The following is a 27,557-nucleotide window of genomic DNA, read 5'->3' on the forward strand; positions in this document are numbered from 1 at the left end:
AGAAGGTTGTAAATCTAGTCAGCTCCATCTTGGGCACTAGCCTACAAAGTACCCAGGACATCTTTAGGGAGCAGTATCTCAGAAAGGCAGCATCCGATATTAAGGACCTCCAGCACCCAGGGCATGCCCTTTTCTCACTGTTGCCATCGGATAGAAGTTACAGAAGCCTGAAGGCACACACTCAGCGATTCAGGAACAGTTTCTTCTCCTCTGTTATCCAATTCCTAAATGGACGTTGAAGCTTTGGACGCTACCTCACTTTTAAAAATATACAGTATTTCTGTCTTTGCACATTTTTAAAAATCTATTCACTATACCTACCTAATTGATTTACTTGTTTATTTATTATTATTTTTTATTTTATTATCATTTTTCTCTCTCTCTCTGCTAGATTATGTATTGCATTGGACTGCTGCTGTTAAGTTAACAAATTTCACGTCACATGCCGGTGATAATAAACCTGATTCTGATTCTGAATTCTTGAGCCATGATTTCCAATTAGTGGAACCATCCTGAACCTTTAAAGGGGCCACATCAGCTATCCATACTCCACTGAGCTTGGGCATCTAAATCCCAGAAGCTGGTGCAGTTGGGGGCATCTCATAACAGGACGCCTCCCCTATGGCTGACTCCTGATGGTCCCGGCTGCTGAGAGAGGCAGTGATGGTAATTGTGGATGAGAGCTGGATTCAGGATGTCTCTTTGGGGCACCCAACACCTTTCCTCAGGTCTGAATCCTCATGATGGCCACGAATCTCTGACCTGCATACACAATGCGCAGTAGCCCAAGCCAGAGCTCTTCCAGTCAGAAGAGAGATAATGAAAGCCATCTTTCCACACTCCAGAGGGAACCAGGACAGTTGGAGTTCAAAAGCTAATGAGCACTGCATGAGGAAGCCACAGCAAGAGCCCACGCCACTGTCAAATCTCTGTGGGGTCAGAAGATGGACTGGCTCCGCAGAGCGACCTGTAAACGTAACTTTGCTGGATCAAATAACGACAGCACACAAAGATCGTTACTTATCTTTTCACCCGTTTATTTCTTCGAGCTCAGCCAGCGAGTGAACTTGGACCCAACATTAGGGAGAGAATCTTTCTCATCTCCCCGGCGGTTCTACAAGTTCACTGCTCGATGTCAGAATTGTCAGAAGTTATAAGGCCACCGATACAAAAGAACAATCAGTTTGATAACCATTCCGGTCAAGTCAATGGACTATTGATACAGAGAACAATCAGTTTGATAATTATTCCGGTCAAGTCAATGGACTATTGATACAAAAGTGCAATCAATATGTTAGACACTCCAGCCATCTTAATTAAAGAAAAGAATGCCCTACCTGATTTGCTGGAGCCACAACTTAATTACAAAGATAAGAACATCCGTCAAATTTGTGCTTTAATTAAGAAAGGAATGTTCTGTCTAATTTGCATCAGGTACTGCTTTTTGTCAAAATCAAAAGGTGTGAAAAGCCCAGAGACATCTTATGTGGATCTGGGCAAACTTTAACCCTTATCTTGCTCCAAAGAAAGCAGCTGTGAGACATTATTCAAACACACTGCAGTCACAGACATAGTCAGTACTTACTTCATTGTTTACAGGGAACTGAGAATCCCCCATTCCCTTAAACTTTTATCAGACCGACAACCTCACCTGAGCAACTTTGGCTACCCTCCTGCAATAGTTGGCAAACGGCAACCTGGCGGTTGTGTCTCTCCAGGCTCTGTCTTGAAATTTTCTTGCTGTGGCTGACCACAGAAGACAAAAGGCCCCGTCACCCCACTGGGTCCATGTTGGCTCAATCGTACTGTGGTGAGAGTCCTTGACAAGGATGGCTTGGACCCAAATGCTGAGGTATTCAAAGCAAGGATTGTGCAAGTGGCATGATTAGGGGTGTCTCGTAACAAAGGCTTTTTGAAAATCCAAACACACCGCATCTAGTCATAAAGTTATACAGCATGGAAACAGTTCCTTGAGCTCAACAGATCAGTGCTGACCAGGTGCATACATAAGCAATTCCTATTTGCCTGTGTTCGACCCATATCTTCCTAAAGCTTTCCTATCCATGTACCTGTCCAAGTCTTATAATTCTACCCACCTCTACTCTGGCAGCTCGTTCTACATACCCACCACTCCATGTGTGAAAAAAAAACTCCTCCTCAGGTCCCCTTTAGATCTTCCTCTCTTCTTAAACACATGTCGTCTAGTTTTAGAATCCCCCACCCTTTGAAAAAGACTGATCATTCACCTTGTCTAAGCCACTAATGACTTTATAAACATCACCGTTCAGCCTCCTGCCTTTCGGGGAAACAGTCCCATCTTGTCCAGTATCTTCTTATAACTCAAGCACTCAGTCCCACTAATACCCTTCTAAATCTTTTCTACTTAATGACATATTTTCAGTTTAATGACATATTTTCTCTAGCTAGGTGACCAGATTTGTGCACAATATTCCAAGTATGGTCTCTCTAAAGTCTTGTACAGCTGAAACATGACGTCCCGACACTTGTACCCATTACACTGACCAATGAAGGACAGCATGCCTCTTCACCATCCTATCTACCTGTGTCATCCTTTTCACAGAATTTTGTATCAGTACTTCTGAACTTTCTGTTCTATAGCACTTTCCAGGGTCCTGCCATTTTCTGTGAATGTCTTGCCTCGGTTTAACTTACCAAAGTACAACACCTCACGTTTGTCTGAGGTAAATTCCGTTTGCTATTCCTTGGCACGCTTCCCCAGTTGTTCTAGATCCACCAATACCTCCTATTTCATAATGCAGATATGTTCCAAGACTTAGCACTATTCCCTAGCTTCTATGATCTACTGGGTGCATCTCATCTATTAGATAATCCTCAGCGCACGTTTGTCTCTCCTTATTATCCCAGTGTTGGGATTCGAGCGTTAGCCAAACAATTGAGAAAAAAAGGATTTGTCCTTCCGCAGACATTTACAGGCCACCCAGTAGTTTCTTGCTCTCAAAACAACAGATAAGAGGAACTTATTTTCATAATTGGTGCTCTGAGATATAGGCTGGTTGGCTCTGTATAAGCACTCATCTCTTTTAGTCCTTCCCCTCAGCTCAGTCAATTTGATCCCCATCATTTACTTAGATGCCTAAATTATTCAGCTAGGCTGCTTCTGTGGCTGTTTTCATACTTGCTGCCTACTGTGAATGCTGTCACAAGTAGTGTTCTGGGGCTGGTGGTTTAAAAACCATAGCAAAGATGATACTGGAAGCTACTGCAATATTCTGTTTCTCAGTCCCACATTTGAATCATCGCTTCAGAAAGTGTCATTTACCGTTTAACTTAGGGTTTTCATTTCCTTCAGCTAGTCGCTCTGTAATTTTTCTTTGGTGGAAATTGAAGCAAAGTGATTTGCAGCGAGTGAATGTGGAGGGAGGCTGTGCTCAGTGACCTACGGCTACACCTGGCATTTCCTGTTGCAATGTGTGCTTCCTGGGATGAATTCAGGTTACCCCTGTGAAAAGTTGGGGATCTCTCTTTTCCAGTTATTTCCAGACCCTGTAGGTTGCTACTTTTACTCTCTGAAAGGAAGTTTAGAATATTTCCTACTGCCTCCACAGTAATTCATTAATATGTGGGAATAGATGTTGAGAAGATCATAAAGTAGTGGCTGATTATGGTGACCATTCAACCCATTTACATCTTCTGTCCTCCACTAATATTTCCATTTCTATAGAAGCACATTATGTCCGAGGGAACAATAAAACAGTTCCCTTCTTTCACTTTGCATTCATTCTAACAGACAGGCAATGACAGTCATACTGATGGACTCCAATAGCAAATCTCCTCTAAACTTAGATGCCTAATAGGAAGATCCTCTCTCCAACACAACACAACTCACAAAACAGCTTAAGATCAGGCAGGTAGATAGAGGGGTACAGTATATACATTATTGATGTGTCTGCTGAGGCACTAGGTCATGTGGAGCATTATACCAATAGAAGTTCTGCACACGATGCATTGAGGAAGAGTCAGGGTGTTTGAATTCTGACAAAGGCTCTGTCCAGATCTCATCAAGGAAACGTCAGCTTATTGGAATGTTCTTTCCACTTTGGTGTTAGTTTCTGACTGATTATATTGCAGCCTAATGGAGCTCTTTGTCCTTTTGTATCAGGTCAATAACATTCCCAAGGCCATCTCAGCAGCACATACCTTTCTCCAGAAGCACCCTGATGATACAATGATGCAGCAGAACATGGCTTATTACAGCAGTTTACCTGGCTCTGATGAGTTCATTAATGATCTGGAAGTGAAAAGCTATGAGGTGAGTGGAAGGCATGAGAATGCCCCTGGCTGGGACCTCTTCCAGCCGTTGGTGCCGATTAACTGAACTCTTGACAGCTTGCACTCATTCCTCAAACACACTTCATTTACTTGTGCACAAGGAGAGCAGCATGGCCCCTTTCATCACACTACTCTGAAACCTGAACAAAGAAATGCCAGTTTTATACAGAAATTGACCAGTTTTATACATATAATGATCCAATAGAAACTCTGTGCACTTCTGAATCCCATCATTTCTATATTTAATTGCCAAACATAATGGATATTTCAGTCATTCTTCACCAATTAAGTCCATGCATTAAAGGACGATACTTGAGTAGTAATAAAATAATGGTCCAATAGTAAGTGATGCTGTAGAATCCTTGGCTTGCATCTTTACCTTGTCTTGGTATACTCAGTGACCTTGGTTCCCAGGCTTGAACAGAAAGGCTGCGCAAAAGTTCTTTAAAACGTCCTGTTCAGCCTGGGTGACTGCACACTGTCTCTGACAGCTTATCATCTTGACTGTTGCCTCAGTGAGCTTTCACACAGTAAAAGGCTGTACAAAGTGTCTGCTCTATTCGGTTAGCACATATTTTAACATTTACTTTGCTGCAAATCCCACACAGACACTGTTGCTTTCCCGTGTGTCTGAACTGAGTGGAGGAACAGAGCAAAGATAGTCACTAAAATGGTATATATGAGTAGAAAGATAAGTAGAACATAGAATAGTACAGCACAGTACAGGCCCTTCGGCCCACAATGTTGTGCAGACCCTCAAACCCTGCCTCCCATATAAGCCCCCACCTTAGATTCCTCCATATACCTGTCTAGTAGTCTCTTAAACTTCACTAGTGTATCTGCCTCCACTCAGGCAGTGCATTCCACGCACCAACCACTCTCTGAGTAAAAAACCTTCCTCTAATATCCCCCTTGAACTTCCCACCCCTTACCTTAAAGCCATGTCCTCTTGTATTGAGCAGTGATGCCCTGGGGAAGAGGCGCTGGCTATCCACTCTATCTATTCCTCTTATTATCTTGTACACCTCTATCATGTCTCCTCTCATCCTCCTTCTCTCCAAAGAGTAAAGCCCTAGCTCCCTTAATCTCTGAAAGTGAGGGAGAATGCAGAGATTCAGAGAACCTAGTGTGAGTGGAGAAACGAGTGTCTGATGGTATAGAAATCCAGTGAACCCTGTTTGAGTGGAGAAACCAGTGACTGATAATGCAGAGATCCAGTGGACCCAGTTTGAGTGGAGAAACCAGTGACTGGGTTGAGATCCAGTGAAACCACTGTGAGTGGAGAAACCAGTGACTGATGATGCAGAGATCTAGTGGACCCAGTTTGTGTGAACCCACTGTGAATGGAGAAACCAGTGGCTGGGTGCAGAGATCCAGTGGACCCAGTGTGAGTGGAGAAACCAGTGGCTGGGTGTAGACATCCAGTGGAACCACTGACTGGTGGTACAGCGTGCCTGTTCTGTGTCCACCCACACTGCAGGGCTCCAGATTTATTGACGGTGTGAGTCCAGCCAAGACAACAGTAGAACAGTCACAATCAGGGCTTATTAAAAAGGTTCAGCAACATGAGATGATGCACCTGTAGAGACAGTTGATGGAGCCTATCCTGTGGTTTTATCAAAATATGGGTTACAGACCTCATTGATCCAGTAAAGTCTCGCTGCCTCGCCACGCTCAGCCAATCCATGTTGGTGATGATCGTCTAACCACAAAGGTGGCAGATGAATGCAAGTGCTGAGAAAGATTAATGTGGGTTTGGCTTGTGGGGTGGGCTGTGAATGGACGTTGATACAGGAGACTGAATGTTGTTTCAGCCTCAATCTTTATGAAAAGCCTTCCTTCTACCAAAGTACAGCACAGAAACAGGCCCCTTAGCCATTCTAGTCCATGCCAAACCATTTAAACTGCCTGTTTAGTCTTAATCTGTCTTCCAGGGTGCAGCAAGGGATTGTCAGTCTTTTGAGCTGATTTTAATTATGCTGAAATTACACCCCAGTACTTGTGGAGACACAAGGGGCTGCAGATGTTGGAATCTAGAGTGAAACAAACAGCTGGAAGAACTCAAGCAACACAGACAAAATGCTGGTGGAACGCAGCAGGCCAGGCAGCATCGTTGAGCTGGAAGAACTCAATAGTTCTAGCAGCATCTGCAGAGGCAGAAGGATAGGGGCAGCCATCATTTTGGGTGGCCCTGCATCAGGACCATTAGCCCAGAGATGGCCAGGGCTTGAGGCCCTGGGATCCAGGGGAAGGTTGGACAAGCTAGGACTTGATTCCTCATGGCACAGAAAACTGAGGGGAGACTTTATAGGTGTATATAAAATCATGAGTGGACCTCATCTTTTTCCTATTATCTAGATGTCATAGGCTTAAGATGAGAGGGGCATATTTAAAAGGGACCTGAGGGGTTTCACTGGATGGAACAGGCTGTCCAAAGAAGTGGAGGCAAGTACAATATCAATATTTAAAAGACACTTGGACAGGCACATGGATAGGAAAAGTTTAGAGGGATATGGGTCAAATGCTGGCAAACAGGTCTAGCTTGGATAGACATATTGGTTGGCATGGAAAAGTTGGGGCAAAGGTCCTGTTTCCGTGTTGTAAGTCTCTACATCCTGTCTGCAAAACATCTCCATGCAATCTGGACAGATGATGCAGTTGTTGGTCATTTAAACTTTTCATTACTGTCATTATGACTTCTACAGTCTCCAACAAAACCCACTGTAAGCATGACTTCCAGTATTTCACCTTCCGTCTGGGCATATTGCAGCTCTGGGGACTCAACAGTGAATTCAGCAACTTCAGATAACCAGTCTTTCCTATTTGTGTCAGATTCAAGGACATTGACCTTTAATATTAATTTTGTTTCTCTCTGCACTATTGCTGTCTGGTCTGCTGAGATTTTCTAGCTTTCTCTTTTGTTTCACATTCAAGCAACTACTATTGTGCCTTTTACAGAATCCTCTCCTGCGTGTTCATTTGTTTATGATTCCCTCCGTCACCTGTTAACAAGGCAGCTCTGAAAGCACAGTGTCATCTAGACGTCCTTGGTCTCCATGCTATTACAGACATTCATCCTATTCTTTCCACTCCTTCTGCCCTTTACAACTTCAAACATTTCTTTACAAACAGACAGTGCTGACTAGGGCTGTTGTGGAATTTCAGACTCTCTTCCTTCGAGCAGTGAAAGCCTATAATGCAGAGAACTACCCAGTGTCTGTTACTGAAATGGAGATGGCCATTCCTGACTACCTCAAGGCTTTTGATGAGTGTATTGCTACCTGCGAGAGCTCTCGGGAAGTGAGAGAGTTTAAAGATTTCTATCCATCCATAGCAGGTTTGTGCATATTTTCTAAAAGTTTTGTTCTTGTTGGGCGATATAATTAAGGAAGAATTATACAGAAACTATTTCCTTTCCCTGTCCCTCTCCCCCTTCCTCCCTTCCCACTTTTCTTTCCAGCTCCTGCTTCCCTCATCATTCCATGATCAATTGTTTTTTTAAGGAGTTGATAAGCTAAAGCATAGCTCCTATTGCTTTTAATTTGGCCAGACAGTTAATGACACCGATATTTGGTATTAAATTGGTAAAGGGTCTTTAATTATCAACACTTTTTAAATTAAAGGCAGAATAATCCCATTCATAGCTATGTTAATTCATTTACATCTTGTGATGTTTTGTAGTTGAGGTGGTGGGTATGACTGTCTTATGGTGGTTTGTGCCGGGATAATATTACGAAGTAAAGAGACCTTTTCTGCTTCCAGATCATTATGCTGAGGTTCTGCAGTGCAAGGTGAGGTGTGAACCTGATTTAACCCCTGTTGTTGGAGGCTTTCTTGTGGAGAAGTTTCTGGCTACAATGTACCACTACTTGCAGTTTGCTTATTATAAACGTGAGTAAACTGGGTTTGAGGGGCAGTACTGATTTTAAAAAATAGTGAACTGCAAACTTTCTCTCGATCCCATGCTGCAGGGCAGTCAGTCTGTAATGAGCTTGTAGAAGGATAATTAAGCAACAGTGGAAGGGCTGCCTTGAACAAAACCAGGGAAAGTTGATGGGAGGGGGACAAACAGAATGATCACATCTTTCAGTAACATTCTGGGATTTCTCAGGTACAAACTTCCTGTAGCTCTGGGATGTGGGAAGCGATGAGACTCAGTTTTAGATCTATGCGTGTACGAAATGCCCCAATTCTTTGCACACAGTTAACGTACTGAGTGTGCACCCTGCTACTGACCGAAAGAGTCTTTGGCAGATGGATGATCGATAGGAGATGAGTGCCCATCTGCCCATTGGGAAATCAGTGACCAACTCTTGCTGGGAGAGAAGTGATTACCTGCCCTTTGGGTGATGCCAATTAGCTTCTAATGTATAAGGCAGATGTTCAGTTGTTTGCAACAGCACTATCCCAGATTTCACACTCCCAGCATTAAATGCTAACCCGACCACAGTTTACTCAAGGATTGGGCCCAATGGTCCAAAAAGTCTGTTGGAGCTAGTATGTTGGTTACATACTGATGTGTCTTCCTTGGAAAGTACGAGTAGATTATGACTGGGTGTGGCATAGGAACAATGATAACCCTGCAGTCCCCCTTGTGGCAACGTTACCTTGGCTTTTTTTTCCTACTGATATCTTGCAGTCAACAACATGAAGAATGCAGCCCCGTGTGTGGCAACCTACCTATTGTTTGATCCAGAAGATTCGGTGATGAAGCAGAATTTGGTTTACTACCAGTACCACAAGGAGAAGTGGGGCTTGACTGATGAAGATTTTGCACCGAGGCCAGTACGTAACCAGAGGGTTCTGTGGGGAATTTGGCAGGTGGGTTGGGGGGTGGGGGGTGCGCGGGGATAGGGTAAGAATTAAAAGGGATGGAATTTTTTTGTTAGTTTATGGATATAGAAGTGTTGGGCAGAGACTCCCAGCACCCACTCAGTCAAACCACAGAATTGCCTTCCCTGTCCAACAACAGCTCCTCTAACCCTTCCCTTCAACAGCTCCCCTCCCTCCCCTTCAACAGCTCCCCTCCCTGCACTTCACAGCTTCTACCCTGTCCTAACTTTCACAGCTTCTACCCCATCCTAACTTTCACAGCTTCTACCTCATCCTAACTTTCACAGCTTCTACCTCATCCTAACTTTCACAGCTTCTACCTCATCCTAACTTTCACAACTTCTACCTCATCCTAACTTTCACAGCTTCTACCTCATCCTAACTTTCACAGCTTCCACCCCGTCCTAGCTTTCACAGCTTCTACCTCATCCTAACTTTCACAGCTTCCACCCCGTCCTAGCTTTCACAGCTTCTACCTCGTCCTAACTTTCACAGCTTCCACCCCGTCCTAGCTTTCACAGCTTCTACCTCGTCCTAACTTTCACAGCTTCCACCCGGTCCTAGCTTTCACAGCTTCTACCTCGTCCTAACTTTCACAGCTTCTACCTCATCCTAACTTTCACAGCTTCTACCTCATCCTAACTTTCACAGCTTCCACCCCGTCCTAGCTTTCACAGCTTCCATTCCTGCCACTGCCCTTCAGAGCTCGCATTCTTGTCTCTGCCATTCAGTAGCTGAGTAAAACAAAACTGGGCACCAGGGTTCTCCCACACCACCTTGTGTCTCGGGTGTCTCACCTGGCAACTGAGCCTTCATCTGGGAAAGCCAGGGAATCAGCAGAGTACCAGGAAATTGGAAGGGAACTTCTTCGTGTGCTCCATTGGATGAGGGGAGTTCCTCCAGGAGATCACTTTGGCCCCAGTAACTGCTGTTCAACCCCTAGTTCCTTGGGTGAGTCGGAACCAGATCTCACCTGAGATAAATGAGCAGCTCATGCAGTCCAAGTGAAGGGCCTTGACCCAAAACGTGGACTGTGCATTTCACTGCATGGATGCTGCCTGACCTGCTGAGCTCCTTGTGCGTCCCTATCATTTACCACCTGTTCCAGTGCCCACTGCTCTCTGACCTAGTCCAGACCTGAGGATATCTCTATCCCCAACAACAATGAAACAAGTTGTCCTCATCTAGTAAACAGCATTTAAGCTTTTTTCCTGGCGTCAGTGCTGGTGGTCCACACCCAGTTAGTGTCTATCCTTCACCCACTGTTTCAAGCCCCATCATTACCAGTTGCAGAGGCCATAAATGGACACAATATCTAACCAAAGGAGTCAACCTTAAAGAGGATAGTCATTCAAGTGCAGTATGCACCCTGTTGATGTATCAGTCCGAATCTCCCCGACATGATGAAACTTTGACTCAAGCCGATATATACTCTTAGGAGCTAGCGATTTCTTTTGAAAATCAGCACATGGTCTGCAGGTACAGAACACACATGGCCATGCAATCTGTTTGTGTTTGGAAACAAGTTACAAAACCATTCATTGCTGTGATGGTGGGATTTCAGAGAGGGGAGCATAGGTCAGGCCTAGAGAGGAGACTGAATGTGGGAGGAGATTTGGAAGGGTGAGTGGAGAAGGATGGTAGTGATTGATAAACAAGAGGGAGAAGGTGGGGAGAAATAGTATTATGCATCTTTATGTACACCATGGGATGTGCTTTAACACAGTGATGTAATGTCCCATCACAATATCAATGAATTATTTTGGGAGTGTGGTGACTGCTGTTGTTGGGATTGATCAATGCATGGATATTTAGCCATTGAACAAATATACCAGCTCTTAAATGATCTTTAACTGTGGTTAATTTCCAGGAAGCTTTGCGATATTACAACCAGACCAAATTTCAGCTTCAGATGCACGAGTTTGCCCAGCAACATCTAATGGATGATGATGAGGTAAGTCAAGACCACTCTGTGTTGAACCATGCAATCTCCATTGGCCATCAGTGGAGGAAGTGGTAAAGCAGATAACACATTTCACAGTGAAAATCTCTTCACTGTACTTCAGTGCATGGGACAATGATAAGCTATTTCCCAGTGAATCCACAAGCTATGGTGAACAGGTAGGCATTGGAGTCCAAAAGCAAAAGTATTCTGCAAGTCTGGGGTCTTGGCGTATCCACATCTGGAGAGGGATGACTTTAACCTCACTCTGTCAGATAGACACATTTATTACTAGCAGCAGTGATATTCCAGGGGCAATGGGAATTATCCTGTGGACAACTCCCATGGATTTGGATTACACCGAGAACACTAAACATTCTAGTGCATGATTCACACAAAGTTAGCAGGCAGGCCCATCAAGTTGTGAAGAAGGCAAATGGTGTTTTGGCCTTTATTACAAAAGGTGTGGAGTTTGGTTGTAATTGTACAGGGTGTTTGTGAGTTCTTGTCTGGAATACTGTGTATGGTTTTAATTAGATTTAGATTAGATTATGAGGACACTCAGTCCTCGTTGATTGTCATTTAGAAATGCATGATTAAAAAATGATACAATGTTCCTCCAGAATGATATCACAAGAAACACAGGACAAACCAAGACTAAAACAGACAAAACCACATAGTTATAACATATAGTTACAACAGTGCAAAGCAATACCGTAATTTGATAAAGAGCAGACCATGGGCACGGTAAAAAAAAGTCTCAAAGTCCCGATAGCCTCATCATCTCATGCAGACGGTAGAAGGGAGAAACTCTCCCTGCCATGAACCTCCAAGCGCCGCAAACTTGCTGATGCAGCACCATTGGAAGCACCCGACCGCAGCCGACTCTGAGTCTGTCCGAAAACTTCGAACCTCCGACCAGCCCTCCGACACTGAGCACCATCCTTTGGCGAGCGCCTTGACCCCACCCCGGCCGGTGAGCAACAAGCAAAGCCGAGGACTCGGGGCCTTCCCCTCCGGAGATTCTGGATTACACAGTAGCAGCAGCAGCGAAGCAGGCATTTCAGAAGTTTCCTTATCTAAAACAAAATCAGAGAAACACTGGAGGACATCCAAAGGAGCTTTACCAGGCTATTTACTGGACTGAGAAGGTTGTCCTATCAAGAGAAGCTAATTGGGTTACAGCCATATTTAGAACAGAATATAGGTAATTTTATTGAACATCTCACATCCTGAGGGGAGCGTGGCTGAGTAATTATTGAAATGTTTATGTTGTTTGGATTTTTGAGAACAGATATAATTTCAAGATAAGGACTCATCATTTAAAACAAAGGTACTGTATGTCAAAATTTCTTCTCAAAAAGTGTGCTGAATCCCTCAGAGATCTGTGGAGGGCAGCTTAGTAACTGTATTTAAAGTGGAGGTAGATAACCTTTTAAAATAGGGGATTGTGGACTGTGGGGATCTGGCAGAGAAGAGGTGATGAGATCTGAAATAGATCAGGCATAGTTTTATTGAATGGTGGGGCAGGGGCTTGCTTGAGGAGTCAAGTGGCCTATTTTTACTGCTGTTAGGATCATTGGTGGGTATCAGTCTGTGCTCTGAGCCCCTGAAGTTTAGGAGGGAGTTTGGCGGAGTTAGGAGTTGAGATGTGAGATCGTCCCTGTCCACTCATTTCCTGCTGGCTACTCCCAGGGATTATGCAAACTCTGGAACAAGGAGTGGAAGAACATGGGGAATCACACAGGACAAAGACCCATAAAATGGTCAGCTTTGAACAGGCAGATTTTAAATTACCCTGTGTGGGTTGCTGTAGATAATTCATACATTATTTCAAGGAATGGTTCAACTAGCATACATGTCCATGAGCCTGGACCAGTAATCCAAGGACGTGGGATCAAATCAGTTAATTAAATAGTCTAGAACTATTTTGTTTTCAAAATGGTCTTGGTAATCAGGAGGGTCCACGGAAATACTGAACCGTGGTAAAACTTCCTGGGACCATTAGGTCCTTTGGGAAGGAATATGTTGTCCTTACTGAGCCTGGCCATTAGTTGATTCCCAAAGCACCAGTGTGCACTTGCAATTTTCTTCTCATAGTAAATTCTGTCCTTAACTGGGTGTGCAAACAGCATGGAGAACTAGAGGCAGAATTATGCCTCTATTGTAGCTACAACATTAGACCCCGTAATAAACTGGTCTGGATATTATCTATAATTCTTCATTGTTCAGAATTTGTGAGGCTGAATTGTTTTTTGAATTCTTGAGCACCACCAGTAAATGGTGATGCACTGCAGCATGTCATTGACAGAACTCACCTGCAGGGGGTGATAGAGACCACATTTTGGAAGTTTTCCAGATTCTAAGTCCTCCGTGCTTCTAAACTTTCTGCAAACAAAGCTTCTAAGTTTGTGCTGCTTATCCGTTCATTATTCTGTCCCAAGTTTGTCTGTTCTGAAAAGACAGCAATTCATGTATGTTAAGCTTTGTTTAAACCAGATTCTATATTTTGGTTTGTCGTAAGGGGCAGGAAGATGTGACTGAGTGAGGCAGGTGGGAGGGGGAATCCAAGAGGTAGTGCTGGTGGAGCCTCAGCCCTTGAGCTTGTCTAACAGGTCTGAGATTCTTGTACAGACAATAGAGGGGGCTGTAGGAAGGATGCGCAACCTAACCGTGCATGGCATCATGGTTTAGGGAGACGTTAAAGAGAAGAGAAGAGAAGTGTAGTTGTAATAGGGGTTAATTGGCCTAACACCTTCAGCAGCCACTCCTCATGTTCTTCCAGAGTAGATCCAAACACTATCAAGTCATCTAGATACACCAACACCTCGAGCAAGTTCATATCCCCCACTGTCCTCTCCATGACCCTCTGGAAGGTGGCTGGGGCCTTGGCCCCGATATGCCTTGGGGCATTTGTTCGAACTGAAAGAATCCCAGGGGACAGATGAAGGCCATCTTCTCTTTCTCTTTATCGGCCCCACTCATTGGAATCTGGTAATACGCTCTCCACAAAACCACTGGGAACCACTCAAACAGGCCAACACATCTTCAACCCTCGGGACCGTATACTGGTCAGGGACAGTGCGCCGGTTCAGGGTCCTGTAGACCATGCATTCCCATTTTCCTTTCTAGCCACTACTATGTGGGACGCTCAGGGGCTCCAGGACTCCGCGATAATCCCCGCATCCTTCAACTGGTGCAAGTGCTGCCGCACATCTTCCACGTCATCCGGGGCCAGCCGCCACGACCTTTCTCTAAACAGAGTGCTCTTGGAACAGCCCACATCAAACTCGCCCTGAGAAAAGACATCCCCTAGCTTCAACATCTTCTCCACCAGCCTTCTCTTACACTCCGGCGGTACGGGGGAGTCCTCAAAATTAAAGGCCTCCTCAGTCAGCCGCCCCCGTTCTCCAATAGTTTTCCTCTAGTGGGCCTCACGGGGGTGCTAGACATCACTGTCACTGGGAACAAGTGCGCGAGGGGCATCCCGCACTTAAAGGTGATCTCCGTCTCCGTTGTGTTCCTTACAATCACCCCCATCCTGCGTGCCAGTACAGCCGAGGGCCTTTGCAATTGAGGTCTCACCAGCACCCCAGCCGGGAACCGAGACTCCCCTTCGAGGTCTTCCGGGGCGTCTACTAACAGGGCCTTGCCCGCTGGTACTCCAGGGAATCTGGGGGTCCCCAACACTAGTGCCACCTTCCCTGGCTGTATCACTTCAGGCCTCGCCAAAGTACACCACACTGTCCTTCGTTTGCACTCAGGATCCAGCCCCCTGTGGCCACCCGCTTCTTTGAACGCCGCTTGAAACACTGGGTGTACCGAGAGGGTTTCCAGAAAGTTCTCCCCCGCCTTCTCCTTACAGGCTCCCAGGAGCCGTTGCACCAGAGGGGAGTTAGTCCCCGCCAGAAGGGCAGAGCCACCTGTTTCTACCGGATCCGGACAAACCAACAGCAGCCCCTCAAGGGCTTCCGACATTCCCACATCACCCTCCGAGAATTCCAATCTCACTGGCAGGTACCCATCGTATGGGTAATCACCATCACTTATACCCCAAATCTCCAGGGCATTAAACGGGATCATGGGCAAACACTTTAGATATTTGTTGTAGAATGACTGGTACAATAAGGTGACCTGCGACCCGGTGTCAAGGATGGCCCTTGCAAAGACTCCCTCCATCTGTAGGGGCTTGCAGGGGTCCCATGGCAGATTTCGGGGAACGTATTCCTCCAGAGACTCCAGTCGGTTCCCTCACTGAGTCTCTCCTCGGTTTCCTGACACCTTTCTTAGTCACCCAGGGGCTTGCCCTCCGCGGGGCGTCTTGTCTCTCACAATCCCTCCAGAAGTGTCCCTCTTCCCCACAGCTGTACACCTCCTGCCGCTCACATTCCCGCCGGAAATGCCCCTTTTTCCCACAGTTATAGCACACGCTACCCACCGCCCCTCTCCTCCCGGGACGCCTGCCACTTCCAGCCCACTGCACGGCCCGCCCTCTGAAGGAGATGCTCTCCCTGTCAATCCACTCATGCGAGGGGTCCCTACCCACCTGGGACCCCTTGGGTCGCTCGGTTCTCAACGCTGCCACCACCTCCTGTACTGCTGAGGATCGTCCCCAGTGGCCAGAGTCCTCCTTCTGGCCCAACGCGCTCTCATCCTCCCGCACCTCTAAACAGCTGACCGATCGATGGAGGGGGGCTCCTTTTATAGGACTGCCGGAGACTCCAAGCCACCTTGTCCTCCCCCAGGGAACCCCTAGATAGCTGATTCATCCTCAACTTCACCACCTCATCCGCCCTCACTACCCCTCAGCACCGCAACCCATTAAGCATTATCTCCAGCCGAAAAATGTATTCTGAGAGCTTTTCCCCTCTTCCCTGCCCCATGTTTTGAAACTCCACTAAAAGCTCCCAGGAACCTCCCATCAATCCAAACGCACCCTCCAAAGCTTCCAGATACTCCGCAGGGAAGCCGAGCGCTGTTCAGCTTTCAGTCCCCGGACGACACCAGCCGCCATTCCCCGCAGACTTTCCACCAATCGCTGTCTCTTTTCCTCATCCAAGCCTGGCCACTCCCCAAACAACTGGGACGTGTTTTCGATCCATGTCTCATAATCGTCCTCCCCTTCCGGGGTAGGCGTAGCTCCTGAGAAAATTCTCAGCTTTGGGTGGGGCCCCTCGGCCCTTCTCACCAGGGGGGGTAATGGCAGCTGCCAACTCGGAGGTCTCACCTCTAGCTGGGGGACGGGGCCTGACCAATCCTTCCCACTCTGACCCCTCTTGCCCCTCTTCCCTCATTACCCCGAGAACTTGTTCCCTCGCAAATTCCTTCAACCCTCCATCTCTGGCTACTGGCACCTCCCCGGTGTCTCATCAAACTCTTCCTCCGGTGTCTCCTCACATTCATCCTCTGGGAAGGTGTGGAGGCCCCATGCCCCCGCCTCCCCTGGACGCCGACTGTCACTGGCAGTTCCAATGTCATGACGTCAGCACTCGTACGAACCAACACCCAGCTTGATTCCAGTTCTTTACCACACCTTCTAGCTATCAGTTCTACCTTGCTGATAGCTTTAATCAGACTCAACCCTCGCACTAGCACTTCTTCCAAAGTGCAGAAATCCACCCCACTTAACACGCATGCATGATTAACCGGTACGTCCTCGAACTCACACCAGCTTACAATCTTATCCCGGTCCATCTCCGCACTACTTAACGTGGCGATTTATACAGCTTACACAGAATTCAACCCCGGACGATGGCCCCAGAAATGTAATGCGCAGGGCTATCGGCTTGTGTTTATCTAGGGGAAACCCCGTCTGCCCGCCAAACTGTGTCTCACGGTTGCGTAGTTGCTGTGTAATGCCACCTGGTACAAACTCATACATCAAATATCAGACAGCACACAATCTACAATTTACAGATTACACTTTATAAGTCTTACTGGAACTATGTAATTAATAGAGATACAATATAAAAGGGAAAGTAAAAGGCACCAAGCTTATCAGAGTTCAACCACTTCGTGCACAACCATTGGAGCTCAATTAACAGGGTCCTCTTTCCACCATTCAATCTCCTCCGACCCCCTCGACTCGCCGCTCGGGGGTCGACCAGAGGGCGTCCAGCACTTCCTTCCTCTTCGGTTCTCCTCCCGAAAACCTGCCAAACCACCCGGTTCCCAGAATATCACCCACAAAAAGAATAACATGGACACTTATTGCTTCATCCCCTCTCTTATCAATAATATAACCCAAACAAGCGGGAGAGAGAGAACTCCTTACATCGCAGTTATTATTACAGAAAAGCCATTTTTATTATAACATAAGAAAGAAGCCCTTTTATTAGCGTTAGCAGTAACATAAAAGAAGTAACCACCTTACACGGGGCATTAGACACAATTCTTCACTGCAAGGATCAAGAGTCCTGAAAGTTGTATTGTCTGCCCGGTGTCCAGGTTCAGGTCATATTATCTGACCTGCAGAGGAATTTGGAATTGGAAGGAAAAGATCCAGTAGTTGTGGTCCCCCATGTAGGTACTTAAATAGAATGAGGACAGAGGGTCTGCTGAGGGAATTTGAGTAGTTAGGGACTGAATTAGAAAGCAGCACCGAAAAGTAAATAATTTCTGAGTAAAGGGGAAGGCCAAAGTAGATTGGAAGGGGACCGAGAAGGGATGATGGTAGCATAAAAGCAAAAGAGAGGGCAAAATTGCAAAAGTTACAATATTGCAAAAGTTAGCGGGAAGGTAGAAGATTGGGATGCCTTTAAAAAACAACAGAAGGCAACCAAAAAAGCAATAAAGGGAGAAAAGATGAAATATGAAGCATGATAGAGTGTGAGGGGTGGAATTACTAGTTAGGGAAAATGACACAGCTGTGCTCAGTCAGGACAGACTGGAGAGTTCCTCTACTGAAGCATCTAAAGGTAGAACTGAAAAATAAGAAATGTTTGATTACATTAATAGGATTATATTATAGACCACTCAAAAGTCTGTGACTTCTTAATCAGTACATAGAAAGACCAACTAGAGTGAGTGCAATACTAGATCTCCTATTAAGGAATGAGTCAATGCAGGTGGCAGAAATTTGCATAGAGGAACACTTTGCATTTAGTGATCATGATGCCTTTAGTTTCAAGGTAGTTATGGCAAAGGATCAGTCTAGTCCTCGAGTTGAAAATTAAAATTGGAGAAAGGCCAATTTTGATGGTATCAGGAAGGATCTAGCAAGTGTGGATTGGGACAGGTGGTTTTCTGGCAAAGGAGTACTTGGTAAGTGAGTGGTGTTCCAAAGTGAAATTTTGAGAGTACAGAGTTCATTTGTTCTTGTCAAAATAAAAGACAAGGATAACAGGTTAGGAGCTTTGGTTTTCGAGAGATATTGAGGCCCTAGTTAAGACAAAGAAGGAGGTGCATTGTAGGTATAGGCAGACAGGAACAATTGAGGTACTTGAGGGGTATAAGAAATGCAAGAGAACATTTAAGAAGGAAATTAGGCCGGCTTAAAGAAGGCATGAGGTTGCTCAAGCAGACAAGGTGAAGGAGAATTATGAGGATTTCTACAGACACCTATATAAAGAGCAAAAAGATAACAAGGGACAGAAATGGTCCTCTGGAAGATCAGAGTGGTAATCTGTGAATGGAGTCAAAAGAGTTGGGGGATATTTTAAATGGATTTTTTGTAGATGTATTTACTCTGGAGACGGACACAGAGTCTATAGATGTGAGGCAATACAACAGCAAAGGCATGGACCCTGTACAGATTACAGAGGAGGAGGTGTTTGCTGTCTTGAAGCAAATTAGTGTGAATAAATCCCCAGGTCCTGACAAGGTGTCCCCTTTGACCCTGTGGGAGGCTAGTACAGAAATTGCAGGGGCCTGAGCAAACATATTTAAAACATCTTTAGTCACAGGTGAGGTGCTGGAGGATTGCAGGATAGGTAATGTTGTTCTGTTGTTTAACAAAGGCTCTAATAATTAACCAGGAAATTCTAGGCCAGTGAGGCTGACATCATTAGCGGGAAAGTTATTGGAAGGTATCCTAAGGGACTGGATATATGTATTTGGATAGACAGGGATTGATTAAGGATAGTTAACATGGCTTTGTGTGTGGATAAGTCGTGTCTAACCAACCTTAGACTTTTTCAAGGAAGTTACAAGGAAATTAGATGAAGGTAAGGCAGTGGATGTTGTGTACATAGATTTTATCAAGGCCTTTGACAAGATCCCGCATGGGATATTGGTTAAGATGGTTCAGTCGCTTGGGCATTTAAGATGAGGTAGTAAACTGGATTAGACATTGGCCTTGAGGGAGAAGCTACAGAGTAGTAGTAACTGGTTGCCTCTCTGACTGGAGGCTTGTGACTCGTGGAGTACCAGAGGGATCGGTGCTGGGTCCATTCTTGTTTGTCATCTGTAGCAATAATCAGGGTGATAATGTGGTAAACTGGATCTGCAAATTTGTGGATAACACCAAGATTGGGGGTACAGTGGATAGTGAGGAAGACTATCAAAACTTGCAATAGGATTTGGATCAGTTGGAATAGTGGGCTGAAAAATGACAGATGGAATTTAACGTAGACAAGAGTGAGATGTCGCACTTTGGGAGGACCAACCAGGGTGGGTCTTACATGGTGAGTGGTAGGGTACAGAGTGGTAGTGATTGTAGTAGAACAGAGGGATCTGGGAAAACAGATCCATATTTCCCTGAAAGTGGCATCACATGTAGATAGGGTCATAAAGAAAGCTTTTAGCACATTGGCCTTCATACATAAATCAATGTGTTGAGCACAGGAGATGGGATGTTATGCTGAAATGGTAAAAGACATTGGTAAGGCCTAATTTGGTGTATTGTGTCTGGTTTTGGTCACCTCCCTACAGGAAAGATGTAAATAAGATTGAAAGAATGCAGAGAAAATTTGCTAGGATGTTGCCAGGACTTAAGGGCGTGAGTTATAGGGAAAGATTGAACAGGTTAGGACTTTATTCCCTGGAATGTATGAGATTAAGAGGAGATTTGATAGAGATATACGGAATTATGAGGGGTATAGATAGGGTAAACACAAGCAGGCTTTTTACACTGAGGTTGGGTGAAACTACAACTAGGGGTCATGGTTTTTGATGAAAGGTGAAATGTTTCGGGGGAATATGAGGAGCAACTTCTTCACTCAGAGGGTGGTGAGAGAGTCTAACAGGCTGACTGCAGAAGTGGAGCATTCAGGGTTAATTTCAAAATTTCAGAGAAATTTGGGTAGCTACATGGATGGGAGAAGTTTGGAAGGCTATGGTCCGGGTGCAAGTCGATGGGACTAGGTAAATTAATGGTTCAGCATGGACCAGATGGGCCACAAGGCCTGGTTCTATGTTGTAGCATTCTGTGGCTCTATAGCTCTGTGAAAATAAGCTAGCTAGTAATATGAAAGAGGACACCAAATGTTTTCTCGGGTATTTAAAGAGAGAGGCGAGAATGGATGTCGGACTTCTGGAAAATGACACTCGGGAAGCAATAATGGGGAACAAGTAAATGGCTGATGAACTGAATTGATGTTTTGCATCATCCCTAGCTGTGGAAGACACTAGTAGTTTGCCATAAATGCCGTTGAGTGGGGAGGGGGCAAAAGTGAGTGCAGTTGCTATTACTAAGAAGATGCTTGAGAAGCTGAAGAATTTGAAGGCCAGTGTCACCTGAGCAAGATGGACTACACCAGGGTTCTGAAAGAGGCAGCTGAAGTGATTGTGGATACATTAGTGGTGGTCGTTCAAGAATCACTTGTGTCAGCGATGGTTCCAGAGGACTGGAAAATTGCAAATATCACTCCACTCTTTAAAAAGAGAAGGAGACAGAAGACAGGAAGTTATAGGTGGGTTAGTCTGACTTCAGTGGTTGGTAAGATTGTAGAGTCAATTATTTAGGATGAGTTTCGGGATATTTGTACTTGAAAGCACATGATAAAATAGCCCAAGGACAAGGGAGACCTTGCTTGACAAATCAGTTGGAATTCTGAGGAAGTAACAGGCAGGATAGACAGAGAGGATATTGTCTACTGGATTTTCAGAAGGCTTTTGACAAGATGCTGCTAAACAAGATAAGAGCCCATAGTATTATAGGAAAGGTACTCGCATGGTTAGAATATTTGCTGACTGGCCAAAGGCAAAGAGTGGGAATAAAGGGAGCTTTTTCTGGTTGACTCCCACGACTCTTAATGTTCCTCAGTGGTTGATGTTAGACGTATCAATGACTTGGGTGATGGAATTGATGGCTTTGTGGGCAGCCCGTGTTGAGGAAGGAGAGTCAGCCGGAGCACTTTGACAGATTAGGAGAATGGACAAAGAAGTGGTAGATGGAATACAGTGGTGGAAAGTGCATGGTTATGCACTTTAGTTGAAGGAATAAAGGCCACAGACTATTTTTTTGAATGGGGAGAATTCGAAAATCAGTAGTGCAAAAGCACTTGGGAGACCTAGTGCAGGGTTCCCCAAAGGTTAACTTCCTGGTTGAGTCTGTAGTAAGGAAGGCAAATGCATCTTGAGAGAGTGAGAAAATAAAAGCAAGAATGTAATACTGAGGCTTCATATGGCATTGGTCTGACTACATCTGGAGTATTCTGAACAGTTTTAAGCCCTTTACCTAAGGAAGAATGTGTTTACATTGGAGAATTTACAGAGGAGGGTTACAAGAGTGATCCTAGGGATGAAAGGGTTAACATATGAGGACTGTTTGATGGCTGTAGGCCTGTACTCACTGGAATTTAGAAGGAGGACAGGGAGACAGGGATCTCGGTGAAACCGACAGAATATTGAAAGGCATGGATAGAACGGAGGTGGAGAAGTTGTTTCCAGTTGTGGGAGAGTCTAGGACTAGAGGACACAGCCTCAGAATAAAAGGACATCTCTTTAGACAGAGATGAGGAAGAATTTCTTTAGCCAGATGGTGGTGAATCAGTGGAATTCATTGCCACGAATGGTTGTGGAGACCAAATCATTGGGTATATTTAAAGCGGCGGTTGATACTTTCTTGATTAGTAAGGGTGTCAAAGGTTACAGGGAGAAGAGTGGAGGGGTTAAGAGAGATAATAAATCAATCATGATAGAATGGTGGTCATACTCGATGGACTGAATGGTGATCTGCTCCTGTATCATGCAATCTTATGAATCTGTGGAATTTGTTGCTACAGAGGGCTATGGAGGCCAAATCATTTATGTATTTAAGGCAGAGATTGATAAGGTTTTGATTGGTAAGAGGTGAGGGTGGGAGAATGGGACAGAAAAATATCAACCATGGTTGATTGTCAGAGCAGACTCTATGTACCAAATGGCCTAATTCTGCTCTTGCGTCTTGTAACCTAATATTGAACCAGACATTCTAAGATTGAAGAGTTCAGCTTCCAAAGACCTTATTTATTTTTTCTGTATTTTGTGTGCCTGTGCTGTGTTGGTGTGGGTGTGTGTTGGTGCGTGTGAATGAGTGTCTGTGTGGTAGTTGCCTGCCAGGAGCTTCGGTTCATTACACTTACTCTTACGTCTCACTCCCTCCTCTCCCTGCACAGAGGGAGTATTCTTAGCAAACACTGCTCAAGAATTTTGCAGTGAATTCCTGATCATTTATATCGAAGCACAAAGTCTTCATGATGGAATGGATGTATTTGATCATTTACAGAACTTTTTTGGTTCAGAATCAGGTTTAATATCACTGGCCTATGTCGGGAAATATGTTGTTTTGCAGTAGTACATTGCAATTTGCAATATATTATGTATTGCAGTAAGAAATATATACAGTGTGTTAAAAATAAATCAAATAAGTCATGCAAAAAGAAAGCAAAAAAGATTGTGCGGTTCATTGTCCTTTCAGAAATCTGATGGTGATGGGGAAGAAGCTGTTCCTAAAATGTTCAGGGTACGTCATCAGGCTCTTTACCTCCTCTCTGATGGTAGCAATGAGAAGAAGGCAAGTCCTGGGTGGTGGGGGCTCCTGAATGATGGATGCCACCTTCTGAGACATAGCCTTTTGAAGATATCCTTGATGCTGAGGAGGCTAGTGCCCATGATGGAACTGGCCGAGTTGCAGCTATTTCCAATCCTATGCAGTCACCTCTCCACACCAGACAGTGATGCAACCAGTTAGAATGTTCTGTTGGTTCACCTGTAGAAATCTGCAAGTCTTTGGTGACATACCAAGTCTCTTCAAACTCCTAATGAAATAGAGCCACTGTTGTGCCTTCTTTGTAATTGCATCGATATGTTGGGCCCAGGATACTTCCTCAGGAATTTGAAACTGCTCACCCTGTCCACTGCTGATCCTTTGATGAGGACTGCTTGTGTTCTCTGGATTTCCCCTTCCTGAATCCCACAATAAGTTCCTTGGTCTTATATTGAGTGCAAGGTTGTTGTTGCAACTCCACTCAACCAGCTGATCTATCTCACTCCTGTTCGCCTCCTTGTTATCGTCTGAATTTCTGCCCACAACAGTCGTGTCATCGGCAAATTCGTAGATGGCATTTGAGCTGTGCCTGCCCACACAGCCGTGGAAGTAGAGAGAGTAGAGCAGTGGGCTAAGCATCCTTGAGCAGTGCCAGCATTGATTGTCAGCAAGGAGGAGATATTATTTCCAATCTGCATTGACTGTGGTCTGCCAATAAGGAAATCAGGGATCCAGTTGTCGAGGGAGGTACAGAAGCGCAGGATTTGAAACTTGTTGATTAGTACTGAGGATATGATGTTGTTGAACTCTGAGTTGTAATCAATAAACAGCAACCTGACATAGGTATCGCAATTATCCAAGTCATCTAAGGCCGTGTGTCGAGCCGGTGGGATTGCATCCACTGTAGACCTACTGGGGCGATAGGTAAATTGCAGCAAATCCAGGTCCTTGCTCAGACAAGAGTTCATTCTGGCCAGGACCAACCTGTCAAAGCACTTCATCACAGTAGATGTGAGTGCTACTGTATGATGGTCTGTGAGACAGCTCACCCTGTTCTTCTTGGGCACTGGTATGACTGTTGCCCTTTTGAAGCAGGTGGGTACCTCCAGTCATAGCAGTGAGAGACTGAAGATGTCCTTGAACACCCCCACTAGTGGGTTGCAGCAGGCTTTCAGTATCCTACCTTCAGGTGTACTTTCAAAATTTTCACTCCTCGAACTTCAATCAGAATTGTTTTCTCGCTCTTAAAATAACTCATGCTTGGACTTCTTGTATAGTTCTTGATGACGGTCTTGAGTATCACATATCTAGCCCTCAACAGACTATAAATCTCTTGGTCTATCCACGGCTTTTGGTTTGGGTATGTCTGGTATGTTTTTGGAAAGCACACAGGTCTTAATGAAATCAGTGACAACTGTGGCATATTCATTCAGATTTGAAGATGAACCCCTAAATATTGTCCGGTCCGCTAACACAAAGCAGTCCTGTAAGCATCCCCCCATCTCTCTTGACCATTCCTTTGTGGCCCTCACCACTGGTGCTGCGGTCTTTAGTCTCTGCCTGTATGCCGGGAGTAGAAGTACAGCCAAGTAATCGAACTTTCCGAAGTGCAGCCGTTGGATGGCACAGTAAGCATTCTTGATGGTGGTGTAACAGTGGCCAAGTATGTTGGCTTCTCTTGTCCCACAGGTGATATATTGGTGGTAGATGTTCAGAGACTTCTTCAGTCTGACCTGGTTGAAATCCCCCCAAATGAATGGATGCACTGTTTTGTAAGTGCTGATCGTGGTACTCAGCTAATCCAGTGCTTCCCTGACATTGACTTGAATTGGAGTGTACACCACTACCAGGGTGATGGCAGAAAACTCCCTCAGCGGACAATATGGACAACACAACATCTAGATGTTCATATATAATGTGATACAAAATATTATAGTTAATATGACATGGTTTAACTCCCCCATGTGTCAGTGCCCTCCTTATTCTCCAGCAATTAGCCCTGGTTTAAATGTCTAGCTATGGGTTGGGTAGTGCGCTATTCTGACCAGCTGTGCTCAGAAAAGCAAAGGCTTGGTGATTTTCCAACTATTTGGCTTTTTGGAGTATCAGCTGGACATTTCTTCCCTTTGATTATATTGACAGAGGTAAGTCTGGGAAGTGCCTGTCATAGTGAGAGGTAGGGGTCAGGGTGCTTCCTGATTCCCAAGAGAATACTGCGTCCTGGGATCGCAAAGATCTCCAAGGGCAGTCATCAGCCACCTGTTCAAACCAGTACAATGAGGTTCTCAGCGTCATTTTGTAGTGTATGACACAGGAGTGTTTTTGTTCCTCAATGTAGCCAGCAGCTATGCAGAATCCCTGAAATTACTCCCATGAAGCATGACAGTTATAATGATTGTGTTTCTAAATTTAACATGCAGCACATGCCTGTATCTGCAGGGAGAAGTGCTGGAATACATGGATGATCTTCTGGAAGCTCCAGACAGCTGACATGTGCAACAGGTCAAAATCTACAGGGAAGGTGAAAAAGTTGCATTACCCTTTTTAATTGCCTCATTATTTCTTCAGCGTTGACCATGACCCTCTGACTGTCTTTCAAAGATGTAACACAGATCTAATGTCCCACTCTACATACACACCCCATCCCCTCCCACAACACCTATTCTCTCCCTGCACACCACATCCTCGCCCTATTCCCTCCACCCCAACCCTCCTTCCCTATTCTCTCCCCTCCATCTTCCACCCGTTCCATTCTCAACTACAACACTGTCTACCACATCTGCCTGCCTTCACCTCCATACCTCGCACCAGACTTGTGAGCCCAGGTCTGGCCAGTGATGCTTCAGTATGCGGAAACCAAAGGGCATCATTCCCACTGCCTTCCTCGGAACCACAATGTTGACATTGCTCCGTCCTCCTTTTCCCTACTCAGTCTGGTTGATGATCGACAGCACTTTTCGCACAGTCTGCCTGTAATACCATGAAATGGTACCCTCTGTTTTCTTTTGGCATAATTAATTGGTTTCACTCAGGAGTGTCGTCCTGGGTCACACTCATGGTCACGTTGTATTTGGTGCTGTAACACTGAGGATTCACACTACACATCAATTTTGGTCACCAACAGCTACTTATGCTTTTCGTCCAGAAAGACCCTTGGGAGTAGGGTCACGGTGAAACCTGTTACGGGAATGGCAATCATCAAGTGTCAAAATAGAAGATACTGAAATTTGTCAGAATCTCAAACAGCAAAGGGGAAATCTGCAAGTTATTGGAGCAAGTTTGAAATAGATCTGAAAGAACTGTTGAACGTTGACGTACGGAGAGCTTAAACCTGACACTTGTTTCATTCGCTGTCTCAAGCTCCTACTAGCTACCGTACCTCAATGCCAGGGAAAACATTGACTCATTTATTAATGTTTGAACATAGACCCTTGATGCCGTTTTAGCAAGTCAGTGTGAAAAACCCAGAACCAATCTTTCACTGCAGCTGCCTGGGCTGGACACTTGGTTGTGAGCCATACCTCAAACAGCAGTTCCTTTTACACATTTGGCCTGTGGTTTGAATAACCCAGTGAAGCACTCCCTTTAAGTTTTTACACTCACTGAATGATCAATTGTTGCTTTGATAGCCTACATAATCTACAATATTTATAGCTCTTAAGTTGTTTTTTATAGGAAAGTCTAAATCAGATGTCATTGCGAATGATGAGAAGGTGTGTGTTACTGGGGACACAATGCAAACCTTTGTTGGTCACTTTCAACCTCTTCCACCAAAAATATCCCACAAAGGTTGCCCTTAAATTCTTTCCATGTTTACACCAAGCAGCAAACTGTCTTTTCACATACAACCCAAACTGGCTGAACAAAGAAACACAAGGTATATTTAACTTTTTGGATTTATTTTTGAAAATTGAAAGCATTTTGTCAGATAAAGTTTAACAAAGGTTACTCACTTGCTATTTGAGTAATTTATCTCTTGTGCCCCAACACAATCCCGAATCTCTGCTTGTTAGCCCAGCCAATGCAGAGTACGCCACAGTATCTTACAGAGAATCTTCGTTTTCATGATTACACAAATGTAACATTATTAATCTTTATACACTACAGCCATCGTGTTCAAAATTTAAAAGATGTTTAAGAACTGTACAACCAAGTTGGTGCCTTAAGCCTAATAAAAAACATTTTTATCTTGCTTAAAAGATTATATTTATTTATCTCTGTATGTCGCCTCAGATAAGCCCACGACACTTTACACATGGAAAAATAATTGCCTTGAAATTTTTCAGAACAGAGTGTAATGTCATTGAACAAAGATGGGTGTATACAAAATGTAGTGCTGGAAAATCTATCAAAGGCCAGTATATGTTTCGTGTGGCTGGGATATAGTGGCTTGAAACCCCATCTATCTCCAGCATTCAGTAAGGAAACCTTCACTTAGTATGATCCTCTGTGTCGGACACAGTGAATTTTCTTGTTGCCTTTGGTTTTTGAAGGAAAGATTGATAGTTACCGTGGTGTTAACTAAACCCTGCAAGCCAATTAAATTTCTTGACTTGTTGCAGG

General features: G+C 44.8%; 1 protein-coding gene across 2 annotated transcripts in view; it reads left to right on the plus strand.

Annotated features, from left to right (window-relative positions):
• The window catches only part of crtap (cartilage associated protein), a 49,057-nt gene extending 21,522 nt beyond the window's left edge, over positions 1 to 27,535 (plus strand). Inside the window, exons 2-8 of one of the 2 annotated variants that reach the window (XM_063056937.1) lie at positions 4,142 to 4,291; positions 7,477 to 7,648; positions 8,074 to 8,202; positions 8,951 to 9,096; positions 11,015 to 11,098; positions 25,434 to 25,515; positions 26,119 to 27,535. In XM_063056937.1, the coding sequence (XP_062913007.1) occupies positions 4,142 to 4,291; positions 7,477 to 7,648; positions 8,074 to 8,202; positions 8,951 to 9,096; positions 11,015 to 11,098; positions 25,434 to 25,484 (732 nt within the window). In that variant the 3' untranslated portion in view covers positions 25,485 to 25,515; positions 26,119 to 27,535. Of the gene's footprint in view, positions 1 to 4,141; positions 4,292 to 7,476; positions 7,649 to 8,073; positions 8,203 to 8,950; positions 9,097 to 11,014; positions 11,099 to 25,433 lie in introns of both variants that reach the window. The other variant, XM_063056928.1, reaches the window with a different exon arrangement.
• Positions 27,536 to 27,557: the final 22 nt, after the last annotated feature.

This window comes from Mobula hypostoma, chromosome 1 (genome assembly GCF_963921235.1).
Source record: "Mobula hypostoma chromosome 1, sMobHyp1.1, whole genome shotgun sequence".
In the NCBI taxonomy this organism is placed as follows: domain Eukaryota; kingdom Metazoa; phylum Chordata; class Chondrichthyes; order Myliobatiformes; family Myliobatidae; genus Mobula; species Mobula hypostoma.